The following is a 16,237-nucleotide window of genomic DNA, read 5'->3' on the forward strand; positions in this document are numbered from 1 at the left end:
GGCTCAGTCATCGGAATGATTTCTAGTGACGTAGGCTTTAAGACTATTTATACGACGAACGTGATTTTATGCGGCAACATAATAATATTTCTAAATATTTATCAAAAAACTACTGGGAAATTTATGACGCGAAGTTATGTTGATAATTTACCTGATAAAACGATATACAAAATCTTTTTGTTAAAAAACAAAACTTTTCAACGATTAATTATTATTTATCTATGCATTTATGATTAAATTAATTCTAGAGTGCAAAATTACATTTTAGCAGGATGCCTTCTAGTTGAAAAAGCCTGGACATTCTGGAATTTTTGGGATATTTTTTCTATCCGGAAAAAATAGGAAATTCTCAAAGAATTTTATCAAAGATAAAATATTCAGAGAATTTTTGTGAAAAGTATACTCTCAAGGATTTTACGTTGATTCTACTTTTATTTTGTAATTAGTCAATTTGCTCTTGAATTTTGCTTAATATTTAATCAAATTTAATACTTGAAACTTGAGTGGCTCTCTTCTCTTTCCCTTCATTTTTTCTCTATTTTTTTCTCTATAAATAGAAGATATTAAAAAGCTCATGCAATAAAAAATTAATTCTAAAATTGTATATAAGAAATATTTTATTTTTATCTAAACTTTTGATTAAAAATGTCTGCAAATTCGTTGATTTCTTAAAGAGTTTTTCAAGAGCTGAGTAGATATCCTGTATAAACTTAATTTTCTTGCAGATCACATAGTAGGTATAAGATTATATCTGTTTTGAAGAAACAACAAGGCAAACTCCGTGATAGTTGAACAAATAAAGGAAATAACGTTAATGACGGCGTTTGTATCTGATACGCGCAAAAGCTCGAGGTATGAAACTTCTCGTAACCGGCGACGATTGGCTGACTTTTCACGACTGTTCAGCGCGGAAGCATTCGCTCTATGTCGCTCTGCTCTTAGCGCGCCACGCACAATGGCCACCGATTTTAAAGACGCTCTACAGACGCAATACGACACGGCACTTTTCGTAACTGCGAAGACTACTGTGAAAACTTATGGCTTGCGAGCATTAGGCAATACCGGTTATCTGTTTGAAAGAGTATAAGCAGAGAGCAGATAAGAAGAATACGGAGTTATAGTGCAATAAAGAAGCGAGGACGTTAAAGATTAAAGAGTTCGACAATGCAACTATTATTCCGCGAATGACTTTAACTAGCAACGCTGAATAGTACAACCAGTAGCTTCTTCTTTCTTGTTTGCAGTTTCTAGAAATCTTTAAATAAGATCTGAATAAACGACATTTAACAGAGTCTCTTTTAAGGAATGTATATCTTAATTTTAATCTTGAAAGAAGTGTATCTAAATTTATACCCGTCAACCCGTCAAATTTGAGATTTAAAGGAAGCGTCGGGCTTTGAAAAAAAAAGAAGTCTGATTTATGATTGTAGTGGATTATTATTCTGCTTTGGACTGAGTATTAATATTGATTAATACGCACAGAGCACAAAGGCATCAGCGTGCAATAGTGAAACGCGTCACGTTCTCACGGTGTGTCTTATTGCTTCTAAGTAGACTGCTGACACCACAAATGGTGCTGACTCTCAACCGCTGCTGCACTGATATAAATCACTAATGTTACACACGTCTGCCGCGTCGTATTCACAGTCTGAGCATAGTGTAATTCTTACTAATTTATGAAAAATTATATGCGCGCTACATAAACCAAGCTGTTTCTGAAAATTAGCGTGAAAAATTCACGCATTCGTTTCAATTTAAGTAAAAATAAAAATTAGATATAATTGAGACAGTGTTGTTATTGACTTGCTTTTCGGAAAAAAATATTGCGCTATTATTATTATTATTCTTATCGATCCCACAAGTCGCAGACACTCGTACTGATACTTTATATCATCGTGTGTCTCGACAGGAGATAAATCCAACAGTGGGCGGGCGCGATCGATCATTCGCACTAATTAATTCATCCGTCAATTAGCAAAGCGAACGTGAGTGCGTGCGTGCATGTGCGTTGCATGCCTCTTCGCGTCGGCACAGGCGTTGCAAAAAAGATACCCGCGGGGAGGGCGGTAAGAAAGGAGTGAGGAGCCACCGTTTCTCCGGGAATTTAATTAAACCAAGTGGAGACGAGGGTAAAACGATACAGGACGTCGCGCGCCTGCAAGAAGCTGCCATCGCTTGTTCTTTTAACTCACTTCGATAATGATTTTCTCGCCTTCGCGAGAAGAAAATGTGCGCCAGAACGCGCATAAGTCCGCGTCTGTGCGTATATATTTATTTGTACGAATTTCTGTTGCTTGCGAAAAATATTTGAACTGGATAAAATATAGATGCTAATTTGTATGATTACTAAAATTATATTATTGCTAATATAATTGTAATTAAAATAATATTTGTACGTATAATGTATGATAGATTGGCATGTTAAAGATGTATAACGTAATGCACTTTTGGTCTTTAATTTAACACACACACGCGCATATATACGCACAATTTATCTAATATTGTAGAATCTTCTGTAAATCATAAAGCAGCAATAAATGGCGCGCACGTAGCACGCACGTGTTAAATTCTAGTGTAATAAATAATAAATTTAATGTTATATATCATTTGTAATTGTAGTGAATTCTGCAGTATGATAAATTAATGGAATGCACATAGATTCATTACAAAGGTTTGCATATACTAAAATAAAAGAGATATGATTTTGGGAAATTTAAATCAAATATGGATATTAATTGCATTGTTCCTCAAATTTACCACAATTCTGTAATATCTTGCATGTTTTTATATATATTATTACTGTATTCTATATATATTATCATATTACTGTTGCAGAAAATGAAGTAAAATTATAATAATTTACATAACTGAGTTAGTTGATTCAAATAATCTTTTGAAAATTATACTTTTATCACAAAGAGATGGAACAAGAATGTAATATTTATAATGGCATATAAAACATGTATACTCGCGTTGGATCGAGTTATACAACGCCATTGCGTTTTCTATTCGCGATGGAGTTGTAAATATACGACGGAGACACTCCGCCGGCGCTGTTAACATAAATTTGCATCAGGACGCAACGCGGTTTTTGCGAGGCCTGCCATAGTTCTAGCAAAAAGAAGGCGTGCTGGTTTCATAGACGAAGTTAAATTGGCGGTCTTAAGATACGAGACATTGAAGAGCTGAATGCCTGCCATCCGTGATCGATAGATTCATACATTTTAGTATTCTTAAGCCCCGAATGAAGACATGCATGCAACACTACAGTGTGATAAATGAGTTATTTGGAATATTTATTCCATTTTAATTTATCTTTTATTTTTACTGGTATTTTCTCTCTCTCTCTCTCTCTCTCTCTCTCTCTCGCCTTTATATTAAAAGCATTATTTTTGTTCTATTCTGATTAATATTTTTCTTCTTCTAGAATCCACGTTCATAATGTATAATTAAAACCGATAGGTCTTTCGCCAATTCCTGATCATCGAATCTCGGAGAGATCTCCGCTTGTTATCTTTCGTGTTATTTGCGGTGACAGGTGCTGTGGAACAACGCACACTTGCACACACAGACGAGTGACGGCGCATGATAACTCAACCCAACGGTATATAATTATCAAACCGCGTAATTGTTAATTATTATACCATTGTCAGCGACCAGTAATTAATGCGGTGCCAAAGTTCCTCGGTATTCTCGTGTCTCACGCGATCGTTGCGATTGATTAGAACATCCTCGCGCCCTAAGCGGTGGTCGCGAGAGCGAGAGGTGCCGGCGAAAGCGGAAGTGTATTTATCTGAATTCTTGTTATAATAAATCTCTTTTGCGTTCTTTCAAATATATAATAAAATATATAATAAGAAAATTAATAAAAAAAAAAAAGAAATATATGTATATTTTATGGAAAGATATATATATATATATTTATATTCTTTTGCATAGTAAAAGTGCAATATCTATATATATGCTATGGATATTACACAACGTTTATCTGATAGAACCAATCGATACACCTCGCGGACCTTTTCGCGCCGCATGTTTTATTTATCGAATGCATCGGAGCGGCGCGACGAAGACCGAAAGGAAGGTGGTACGTACGTACGCAGTGATTTATGGGGGCAACACCTGACGGCATTTTGTTCGCTTTTGCATCAGCGGCGTTGTTACGTTGGCAGGCAGTTCCGCCCTTTTTTGCCTCCTTCCTCCACCTCGCCCTATTAGTAATGCCTCGGTCATTACGAACCCCCAGTCGATTCCCCGCGGCTAATAAATCCCGATAAAATTTCCATCCCCCATCCCTCGCCTTGCGCAAAGATTAAATGGAAAATCAAAGTAATTCAGTCAAAATTGTTCTTAATTCGCTCTTCATATTCTATTCAGAAATTCCAGCCGTTTCTCGATTGATACGTACGCTCGGAATTGAATTGTAGATCGCACGCGATCATATGATACCGATCATAGTATTAAATGACTATTAACAAGCCACAATGTATTAGAAAACCGGTATGTGCGGCGATTTACACGCGCCAGTCATGTATTTAGCAATTACTCGCCGATTCCCGTCGTATGTGTTCTTACATAAATATACTGAACTGTGTAATGTGGCGAAGCTATCGCGATTTTCATGCGAATCATTGGCATTTATGAATTTCAAATTGCTCGTAAACTATATTCTCATTGCCGATGTCGAAGAGTCTATCATACGAGTGAATTAATTTATCTCGTAAGTTTTCCCAAATTTATATCGAAACGTATAGATACGATCAGATCACAATTAGCATAATGAAACACAAATATGATTATCAATTATAATTGTAAGGACGCGGAACAAAATTTGCTAGTCGGAGAAAAATTGGGAAAAATGAAAAAAATATTCTCTAATTTTTAATTTAAAAATTTCTACCTTGCTGATTTGAAATCAAGCAAATCCGAATTAACCCCGTTGCTGCGAAGACAGACTCGGTGGTACATTCACATAATTAGCAGTGACTCGGTGATAATGAACTCTATTATAGGGTTCGCCGCTTAATTAGGTTGCGCGTTGATTTATTACGATCGCGAGGTATCCTGCCAGTGCTGGACGCCAGGACTATGCGCATACCTCGTTGCATCTGCATACGCGCCGGCTGACTCGCGCACATGTCTCGTATTCAGAATGCATTTCGATCGTCTGAAAAGAACTTATTCAGCAATCGCTCCTAGATCATTCCAGCGCGGATCTGTAGATTCTCGCGGCTGTCGACTCTCGATGATGGCTGAGGTGGATACTAACGTCCGGTATGGCCCTCTCCCACGTGTACAATGCCACGCAATGCAAATGCATTAGATGCATTTCCTCTCCAGAACAATACGTTTTCTCGCGTTTCTCGTATTATCCGTTTGCGCCGAGAAGAATTATTTCATATATTATTGCGCATTGCTCTCTCACGAAGGAGAATCTAATTTGCGTTCGGTAATGTATTTCAAGTGATATTCGATGGTGTTTCTAATTAGAACATGTGAGAACTGTGTGCGAGATACTTTTGGAGGACACTGTACATCATCCTTCGGTAGATCGGCTGCGATGCTCGCGGGCTGCATCCTTTATCGGAACGCGAGTGCAAGGAATGGCAGCGAGCGTACAGCTCGTATCCTTGTATGTATATGTAATGCCTGAGACTGCTCCGCAATGCGATTTGTAGAGGAGAAATGGAGCAAGTTACATGAGGAAAGTTACGCTTCGGGAGAAAGAGATGCGACACAGGCGAGAGTTATCCCGCGCGTGTAAACAAACGAAATAGACGGAACAATCTAGGAAAGCACCGTGCGAGTGGCTCCATTTTGCAACTTTCCATAAGACAATACACAGTAGTCGTTGTTGATCTTGGCAAACACGTGACAAATCTTAATAACCTCATAACACCTCGGAAAGTTTAGTGAGAAAATATATAAATTGAAGAATTATACAGTAATAATAGAACGAGACGAGACAGAACTATATTTTTATAGTTATTAAAAAATAAATACACATTACAGAAATTAACAAGTCTCATAGCTGCAGCGCCTAACTAAATAATTATTCCACTAAAAAACTTTTTGGTTGTGCGCTGAAAAAATTTGATAATTATTCGAGAAAAGTAAACTATTGTCTAACTTTGTAGACTAAATATGTATTTATGTTTTAATAACGACTTTGCAGAAAACTTATGATTCACCTGCATTCGCAGAGATGTCACGAACTTGAATAAAAGTGTCAAAAATTGCAGAAATTAAACAAATGATAAATAATTACAATTTCATAAAAGATACACATAAGAATTAAATACATTTAAACGCCATTCTGATTTCGTGGATTTAGTTGCCTGAATACTGAAAGGATTTAAAACCTTGTGCAGAAAAGCTTAACTTCTATATTGACAAAATTTTCTTGGCTGAACACTTACCTGAATAGAGCTTAGATCTTTTCAGCAGCCACGCCTGAAGAGCCAGACGCTCTCGGTGCCTGCAGAAGAACTCGGGCCGGATGCCGTGCCTCTTCAGGAACTCATCGCACCGGCGGAGCGCCGCTAGCGCTTTGGCAGCTTCGATTTCGTCTACATCCGCGATCAGGACGTTGGAGGATCTCGCCTCGTAGGTTTCGTCGGGCAGTAGCATACCCATTTTCGCGGCGAAGTCTCTTGCAGATCGATCGGAAGGACCCCGGATCCCGACGAAGTGTTCCTTGCCACCGTAAGTCTCACTGCCCTGACCGCCGACTCGTCCCAGGCACATATTAGCCTCGTGAGAAGCCTCAATGCTCCTTTGAGATCTTCCTGATCCCGTAATTATATCACAAATGAGAATTTATTTTAAACTTAATTACAGTCGACTTAGCTGACTAAAGTTTCTTGCTTAAGAGAAAGACATGTTCTGATAACACGAGAAATATTTCGTTTAATTAATGAAGAATAGCGTTCTTAATACAACTTAGAATTTTCTTCGCATTTTTTTTCTTTTCTTACAAAATCTGTTATAATGCATATTAATCTGTCTTTTGCAAACTACAATTTTTTTTATTTGATTCTCGCTTAATTGGACAAACTTGATCGATTATTTCCCACCGATTGACTCGAATTTCAACAGATCCATCATTTCTTTAAACTTTTCTGTTAAAAGCAATATTTCCTTTTATATATTTTTCCTTCTCTATTCTCGTCTTTTCTCCTCTTCTTCCTTTTCTTTTTTTTTTAAGAGATAAAAGACGTTTAATAATTTATGTAAATCTCATTTAAGATACGTTCACACGTTAATCTATACATCGATTATATCGTAGCTATCGATCACGCACCATAGATTGATCGGTTGATTGCCTCTTCATGTAACTTCGCGACTTTCTTCGACACGTTCGCACTTGGTCACGCGAGACGTCTTCTGCAAACGATCCTGTCCTTAAGATCTTGAATAGTGATGTTCTTGTCGAAGAGGTACCCAATACTCGAAGCAAGTTGTTTTCCGAGATCAAGGCTCTTGCAGTATTAGATATCCGTGCGTTTGAACGAGATATCGAACAGGGAAGTCCTTAAAGGTCTGTTATCCAGTCGTTGATCCTATCGTCAACATTATTTATTCCGCTACGGCGACAGGAAGTCCTTGCATATCTCCGGCACGACAACGGTCTAAGAATCACCAGAAGAGGAAAATTTTTTAAGAACGTAATTGTTTTTTACGATTTTCTCATGAAAAGAAAGAAAGAATGTCGAAAGAAATAAAAAGTCACAATCCTAGTACGAGTGCTTTTGTATTTCCAAGTGCGTTTCGAACTTCTATCGTTATACGATAATCACAGCCGCGATTGTTAAATTATAAAATAATTGCTAAGTTGAATGTTTGAAGCGGACCTTTGTATTTACGAATCGGTTGAAATGGTGTCGCCCATGGAGTTTACGGCGAGGTGTCGGGGATTATAGGACGCTGGCACCATTTAACAGCATGACTATTTCCATTTTAGAGTGCTGGCTAACAATGACACAATAACGATGCCGCAAACCGCTATGGTCATTACGATTATCGCGTATTTTCGCGGTACCATTGACGAACCCGATTGGGTTATCAATTTCTACATTCCGTGATAAAATGAAAGCGTTAAAATAAAATAGCGTTTTGATCATGCTTTACTCATTCCAACAGCTTGCTCTCTAAAACCTTGTACAATTAATTTTTTTTCTTCATGAAATTTTTTGGATCTATTAATTATTGTAATTTAGTTGCAAAGTCCGTTCCAATTCATTTATTATGAATAATATTGAAGGATTAACAATATTTGATATTTTAGAATATATTTTTTTGAAGATACTTTCAATATTTTATTTAATTTGATTATACATCACTTCACATAACGACACATATTTTTATTAAAAAATGTATAATAGATATGTTTTTTATTTATAAGCAATATTCTAGTATAAGAGAGCGAAAAAGCATTTTAATGTTTTATTTATTCAAAATAATACGGCAAAAGTTATAACATACATGTGTTGTTTTTATTTGTTTTTCTTTATTTTTTGTGCAACATTTTAAAAACACAACTCTCTCTATATTGTAGCACTTTACGTCAAATTTCCAAATGAGATGTTTTTCTTTTTTTCTTTTTTAAATGTAGCGATGTTATTAAGCACTTATAAAAATCGTTTATTTTTATTGTACAATATGTAGTATCGGGTTTACACTCGATATGTGGTTATGGAGTGCGTTGAACTTGTAATATTCACGAGATTTGCTTTGCGATTTCCAAGAGCGGGTCAGATGCCGCGGGCGTGATCGCGAAAACGTAGCGAAGCAAAGCTGGAACATTAATTAACAATAACATGAAATCGATTTGGCGACGAAAGAATCGTGACAAGTCAGCACCGGTAGCGGCGACGATCGGCCGACACGCGAGCTCGCCGAGCTTGTAATTAATCGCGCTTAATCGTCGATAAACTTTATTGTCGCCGACAGATCCAGCTTGGACGCGCTCGCCTATAAAGCAACTTTTACGTGTGAGGAAGCAATTTAATATATTAAACTATCGGTGCCTTTGTAGCATTTTTATAAAAGCATATTTCAGATATAAAGAGTAACTTTTTGAAGCAAAAATTCGTTATGTAGAAACGTAATTTAAAAAAAAAACAATTGCGACTCGCAAAATTTATATTATATAGGAGCGTAAAGAGCCAACAGCCAGATATTCGTGCGAAGGTTATCGTGTATTAATTTATAACCATTGAACAATACATTAAAGAACAAACGTTTCAGCCTGTCATCAGGCCTTTATCAATGTTATTACAAAATTCAATAAATACGCAACGCAAAAATTAAATACAAAAAACGAAGTAAAATTGACATAATAAACTGAAGAGTCAACCATCACATTATATGGTTCTAAGTTTTTTCTTCTACCTCGTTCCATCTTGTGTGGATGAGCTTTTTACTATGTTTAACACAATTTAACGTGGTTTTAACTACTCTTCAGTTTATTATGTCAATTTTACTTCGTTTTTTGTATTTAATTTTTGCGTTGCGTATTTATTGAATTTTGTAATAACATTGATAAAGGCCTGATGACAGGCTGAAACGTTTGTTCTTTAATGTATTGTTCAATGGTTATAAATTAATACACGATAACCTTCGCACGAATATTTGGCTGTTGGCTCTTTACGCTCCTATCAAATTTATTGATTTTAACAATCATCAGAGCCTGATACATCTATAATTTTTATATTATATAATTATTAATGCAGGAGTTTTGCAACACCGTGTATATATATTTGCGAAGATGAGATAAGAAGAAAAGAGAGAGTGAAGGAGTTCAACAACGTGCATTTAAGAGCGTTCACATAACTCGGCTTTTAGTCGGCGTGCACATTTAAGGGGGATGCGTGTGTTCTGCGTATGAGTGCGAGCGAGCCTGTGATTAGGGGCCCAGTTGGACCCCCGAGGCCTCACAACCGCCCACAACGCGCAAGCAAAGGGGGAAGAGAGGGGAAGAAAGATACTTCAGACTCCCTCGCTCGTGTCTGCGAGAACGCGTGGGAACGTATCGGCTCGTCTATCATCCTGTTCTTTCTTCCAAACGAAAAGAAGAGAGAGAGATACATACATTTCTTGTTTTGAGAACCGTGCAATGCTCTTTTTTTCACATACATACAATTAGATTATTTTTTTAATAAGATAAATATTAACTTATTATCATTTTATTGCAATTTATGTTTACTTTCTTCATCTAAAAAATAACTTTCACGAGTTTTGATGAGTTATGTGAGCTTTCATTCTACATGAAATGTAATTAAAAGTATTCTTTACCGTAATATTTTTTTAAAATTTAATATATTTATATAATTTTAATAAAAGTTGCAGAGAAATACGGTAGCCTCGAAAAAAATATTCCCACGCTTCGCGATGTGTCCGTTTATTTTCGCGGATCTCGGAGATATCCCTCTCGTGACCTACGATCCCGCAACAGAGCGGTCCGCATTTTGGCCTGCTGGTGGGGTGATGCTAAGTAATAGCAACGTAACATCGGCACATCATCATCATCATTGTGTGCGCGCGTTTGTGCGTGTGTGCGTAAACGCACGCCCGACACTTTCGAGCACGCTTCACGCGTGTGTTCTTTTTGCTCCATCATAATACGTGCGCGATGCTCGTGTTGCGCCCCGTTAGCTCTCTGCGGTTAGCTCTCACGTTGTGGGTGTTCATAATGCACCAACACCGCGGGCCATTTGCTGTTATCGCGAGGGATTTTGATGATCGGTCGTCGCGACATTCGCAGTGCTCCCGGCAATTTCGAAGATCGTCCAGATTTCACGGTTCCGCTTTCCGGATCATCGTTCACGCGTATAGAAGAATATAGTGGCAGAAATATCCGACAACCGAGCCGATCGATTAACTCGATTAAGAGACAATTTTTTAGCGATAATCGAAATATTTAAAACTGCAAGATTAAGCGCGAAACAATTTATCTGAAATTTTTGTTAATGTTTCCTGTTTTTTAACGACTTGTTTACCGGGCACCGTATTTTTTCTCACGTTTTAACATCGAGTTAAGTATTTTTTGAAATAAATCTCAAATTAAATTGCTGCTAATTTTTCAGCAGCGGTTTTACGGTAGGGCAAAGGGCCAACGACACCCGGTAGATCCCTTACGTAGCTGCGGTATCCAACGTTCTGCCGGAATCGAGACTCAGCAGCAGGAGAAAAGCTTAATTAAAATTCCAGCTTTGCTGAGTCTACCCGCGGAAAGTGCAAGAGATGCATCTATCCCTTCTTAATGCCCCCTTCTTTCCCCCTCGTCCACGTGACATCTCGAGAAATCGCGGGGAATAAATAAGCCGGATCATACTCGGAATAACTCAAGTCTTGCGCTGCTTCTGACAGTTTTAACTTTTTATTATTAGCCTCCCATCCTTGTTGCGCTTTTTTCCGCTTTTGCATTAACTACGAGCAATTTAGCCGTGCGTAAAGGTCATTTCAGTGTGCCGGGCTGTTAAACTCGATAGTTATACCGAGAACTTGAAAACAGTTATTGAATAGTAAGAAAAATACACTTTGTCTTTATTTTTCTTCTAAACTTTATTTGCCCAACAGAGAATTAATCCACGTTTATTATAAAATGCAGTTTACGAACTGTCGATCCTGATTCCTCAAATTTTTTTTTAAATAAAATTTACTTGCATCGGTGATAAATATTACGTAAAGCTTGGAGGATGGAAAATACGTCAAAGAAACATCTTGTTCTGCAAGATGACACGCCGGCTTTTGCCTTTTTCTAGATTGGGCCCGTTGCAACAGGTGCTATCGCGATCACCGATGCTTTTAAAACCTTAAATGCTTGCTCAGGTCTGCCGAAATCTGTTACGTAACCATAGGATCGCTTAAATATTGTTTCCTTTGCATTCATTTATCTAAATGCGCTTAAGTGCATGAATTATCTATTAAGCGCTTTAAAAAGTATAAAAACTAAATAATAATTTACTACGTAGAACTATGAATTATATCTAACAAAAATAATAACAAAATTGATATAATTATAGTTTAAGAAAAAAAAAAAAAAAAAATTAACGAAAATTCTGAATATTAAATCTGAAAGTTTGCGCAAGTTTTTTCTTTCTAATCATTTATAATCCGAAATTTATTAATACTTCGATGTTTTTGTTGAAAAACATCAATTTCAAATTCGTCAAGCAATTTTTCATGGAAATTAAAATTGCAAGTTATACAACACCTCGTATATTTCGAAAAAATGGCGATAAATATCGATCGTGTCTGAAGATACTCCTAGAAAAGAGCGCTCTAATTGATATATTATTGATAAAGGATCTCTTAAATCTCTATCGTCTTGAAGATCCAGAAAGCCTGATATTTTCAACGTCGATGAGGGAGCTTCAGATTTCAAGAGGAGAAGAAGGGAGAAAGAGCAGAGAGGGGTGAGAGAGGGATGGACCTTACCACCGGTCTGACTCTCTAATTATATAGTACATCGTGTACCAAGCGAACGAGGTCGGAAGGTCACGGTTGCGAGAGGCACTGAACACGCCATCGAGATATATCGAAAAATTTTAACCGAGGCGCACATCAGCAAAGCGCAGCGAGTAGCCACGAAATTTACCGGGCAGCCGATAATAATTATTCCCTTGCCGACTCCTCCCCCACCTCCCCCCCCCAAATACATTCGGGTCAACTATTAACTCATTACGCACATTTTTTGCCGTCTGTGAGATAAAGTGCAGCAATAACGCTTGAATAGAATTGCAGGATAAGTCGAATTAAACTTGCAAGGTGCGGCAGAAAGAGCTCAGTGATTCAACGAAAGATTTTAACTGTTGATCGATTAGCAAGATGAAATTGGGTTGCGCAAATAAGACAAATTCGAAAAGATGTACCAAATACGGTCAATAATGGAACAGGAATTGAAATCTGCAGTTTGTAATTTTTCGCGATTCTCTTACTTGCTTTAGATGCAGAAAGATAGGCGAAATCGAGCCGATGCGGCTTTTTAAGCGACAATGCGACGCGATACGTGCAGTTTAACGCAGGCAATAGGTACCGCCGACTCGAGGCTCATATATGCGCATCCCTTGGTACGAGGAGAGCCGAGCGAACGAGCGGCCAGCCAGAAAGAGACTCGATGCCTATTTACCAGCTCCATATTTACACGCGTGCCGGCCTCCGCGTATATCCTGGATTTTCTTTACTGGCTAATCTACCATCTTAGATCGCATTCCCCGCGTACGAACCTACCTAACTCCGCAATTACAAGCAAAGTTTTGTTTGAACTCCGATTGATTATGCTCCATGCGGGCTTTCATTTTTAGATCAAACAAGATCGGTGAAACGCTTATTTACAAAAACACAACTGTGAATTTTATCGTACCGATCGCAATAAACACACTGATCTTTTTTTATTTATATTGTTCTTGTAAGTTTCTTTCAATAAAACAATAAAGCACTTACATTTATTGATTCATAATAATAATCAACGAATTTTCTTTATGATAATTAGTTTCGATAAAATGCATTTAAATACTTTAATTTTCATAAATTAGATTTTATTGACAGAGATTAATATGATAAACCTGCTTAATTTAATTTGCTGTAATATGTGATTTTTTGAACGTGTGATTTTTAATTAAAATATGTAGAACTAGATCTTTATAAATCTCTTAATATTTGCGCATTCTTAAATCTTTACGTACTCTTTATTAGAATATCTCAACATTTATCCTCTTTAAGGATTAATCTACCATCGGATCATCATTCAGAACGGTAGCCGCGTGCCACGTTTTACGACCCTTGCGGTTGCAGAAAGGAAACCTGTAAAGAAGGATCCGTTGGCGAAGCCGTAAAAATGGAGAAACGAAGATCTCGGGGAGAGCCGTTTGTGTAATTGACGGAAATAAGCGCGCTACTTCCTGCATGCTGCACATAAATCGAAAGACTTTTCGTCCATTATACTTTTAAATCTCCTTATTTCCTGACTTATCCGGGTTCCGATCGCCGTATCCTGTCGTTACGGAGCTTTGATTCTTTTTTTTATTTATACTTTTGTTGCTTCAAGACGTTTATTCAGACAATCGATTTTTCTACAATATTTCCCATGCGCAAATCTAACGGGCAATAGTACCGACTGCTGTCACGGGAAGTATACGCACGTGCGGCGTGTACGCACGCTTTTCACCAGTTAATCTCCGATCTTAGATTCTTAACAGCATTTACACATTTACGGCACGACAACGTAACGCCGGCGAAGACTTCGAAATTATCTCCATGCGATTGCAGTAATTATCGCGGCGCTCTTTACGAGGCCGAAGGGTGAATCGCCTGTGATTTGTCCGTTTTCGGCAGCCAAGCATTTGCATCTCGATTGCCATTCTTATCGGCCACGGTAATCACGCTAGACGATTTGCGATCGCTACTTGTTCAAATTGTGGATATCATGAATCTTGCCGCAATGCGGAACGTTAGGCTAAGTCGATAAAAAGTTTGAAAAACGAGTGTGAAGAAAATTGCAGATCATATTCGATAGATAATAAGTTTAAATAATTTTAATTCCCACCGAAATGTGCGAATAATGAATATAACAAGGCTGTAAAGGCGTAGACACGCCTTTAAAGCATTCTCACTTCGTAAAAGTAAAGCTTAAAGTGAAGTTATGAAGATGATCTCGGGATTCATTATGAATTCCGACGACGCGAAGCCTTCCGCTCTTCCGTCGCGTAATTACTTCGGTTTGGTCATTTTTTTCTGGCCAGTTCAATGGAAGAATGGCGGGAAAAAGTTGGCATATATAATGGCGTCTTACCACCCCGCCGAGTAATAAAGGAGCCGGGTATACAAGATAAATTTTCCATGGCGGCCTCGCAAAAAGCCATTAACGGCTGTAAAAAGTTCAAGCACGTTCTATTGTTAATTTCTTAACATCGTTGTCATTATTCATAATTTCATTAAGTCGTTCGAACAATAATGCGATACAAATATATTACAGATGTTGTACAAGGTGTTTGGTTGTTCACTTGAACTTCGTACATAATTTTGCAGGGAGAAAACTAGATCTATTTTCAATATTTCTTAATTAAACATTGATATTGTAATCAAAACAAATACGTAAAAGTCATATTACAAAAAACAATTTGAATCAGAATTACAAATTAATATACACAAAGTACAAAGCACAAAAGTTTTGTTCATGATTTCTTTGAGCATCTGTGGTGACTTTGATCTTTTGTATTAACAAAATAGAGAAAATATAAAAAAAAATGTATTTGTCGTGGTTATTTTTTTAATCTTATAGAACAAAGTTGGGATTTAGTTAAAACTCTTGTTATAAGCATGAAGAGTTCTTATTATATGCGCGCTTTTGTTATATGCATCTGTTGTCTCGTCGTTAAGACGCTAGCGACAAGAAGAAGGCAGAAACGTCCGCTTTGAAAATCGACTGGAAGCTGCAACTAAATCCCGAGCTCTGTTCTGGAGGATATAAATCGGATTTTAAGAAGATCGGATTTAAGATGAAACCCGAGATATTATTTAAAAACGATACATTGGACTTTCGAGGACCATGTGGAGTTAAAAATCGTCTATATTGGTGTGTTAAATTGTAGGAAAAATATTATCTTTTGAAAACGATTCAATAAAATTCTCGCTTCTTTTTAATACTTTCTTTTTTTTTAAATTGTGGCAAAATCGCAATTCGTTCTTGTTGCGAGCACAGAAACATGGAATAGCATGAATTGCAGAATTTCAAGGCACAACATTTCTTGCTTCCGTTATTGCGGCAGGTTAGTTGCAGGTGAGATCTGAAAATCGTTTTATTTTACTGCCGCATTCTGCAGCAAGTACCAATATAGTTAGTGCGCTCATTTAAGATCAGTACTTTCGATACACAATTGTCTTAACAATTTTAATAGTCATTTTTCCACATGGTTGTAGAAAATTGTTACGCGTCTTTAAATTTCTGACATAAGTTAATTTATGTTTTGATATTAACAAAATTATATTATATTTAAAGCAAAGCACGATTAAAATTTTGAGCTTTGTCTGTAGAAAAGTGAGCCAAGAATTGGCAATAAGCACACCCGCGCACCCGAACATAGAAACTGATTGATATGTGACGGTCCGACTCTAGAATGACACACAGCGTTTGCAGACGAGCGCAATCTCGACGCTCAAAGTCAACAATGATATGAGGTTGATTGTGATATGCAAATGGAAGATCAGTGGAAAGGCAGAGGAGGGGCGTGGGAGG

The 16,237-nt window shown here is 37.3% G+C and overlaps 1 protein-coding gene across 6 annotated transcripts in view; it reads right to left on the bottom strand.

The window, feature by feature from the left end:
• The window catches only part of dachs (unconventional myosin-IXb-like dachs), a 45,597-nt gene that overhangs the window by 22,407 nt on the left and 6,953 nt on the right, over positions 1-16,237 (bottom strand). For 5 of the 6 annotated variants that reach the window (XM_067349404.1, XM_067349403.1, XM_067349405.1 and 2 more), the window contains 2 exons: positions 7,304-7,631; positions 6,420-6,788 (listed from right to left, as the gene is read on the bottom strand). In XM_067349404.1, coding sequence (XP_067205505.1) covers positions 6,420-6,747 — 328 coding nt within the window. In that variant the 5' untranslated portion in view covers positions 6,748-6,788; positions 7,304-7,631. The remainder of the gene's footprint in view (positions 1-6,419; positions 6,789-7,303; positions 7,632-16,237) is intronic. The other variant, XM_012371374.2, reaches the window with a different exon arrangement.

This window comes from Linepithema humile, chromosome 2 (assembly GCF_040581485.1).
Source record: "Linepithema humile isolate Giens D197 chromosome 2, Lhum_UNIL_v1.0, whole genome shotgun sequence".
Classification (NCBI taxonomy): Eukaryota; Metazoa; Arthropoda; class Insecta; order Hymenoptera; family Formicidae; genus Linepithema; species Linepithema humile.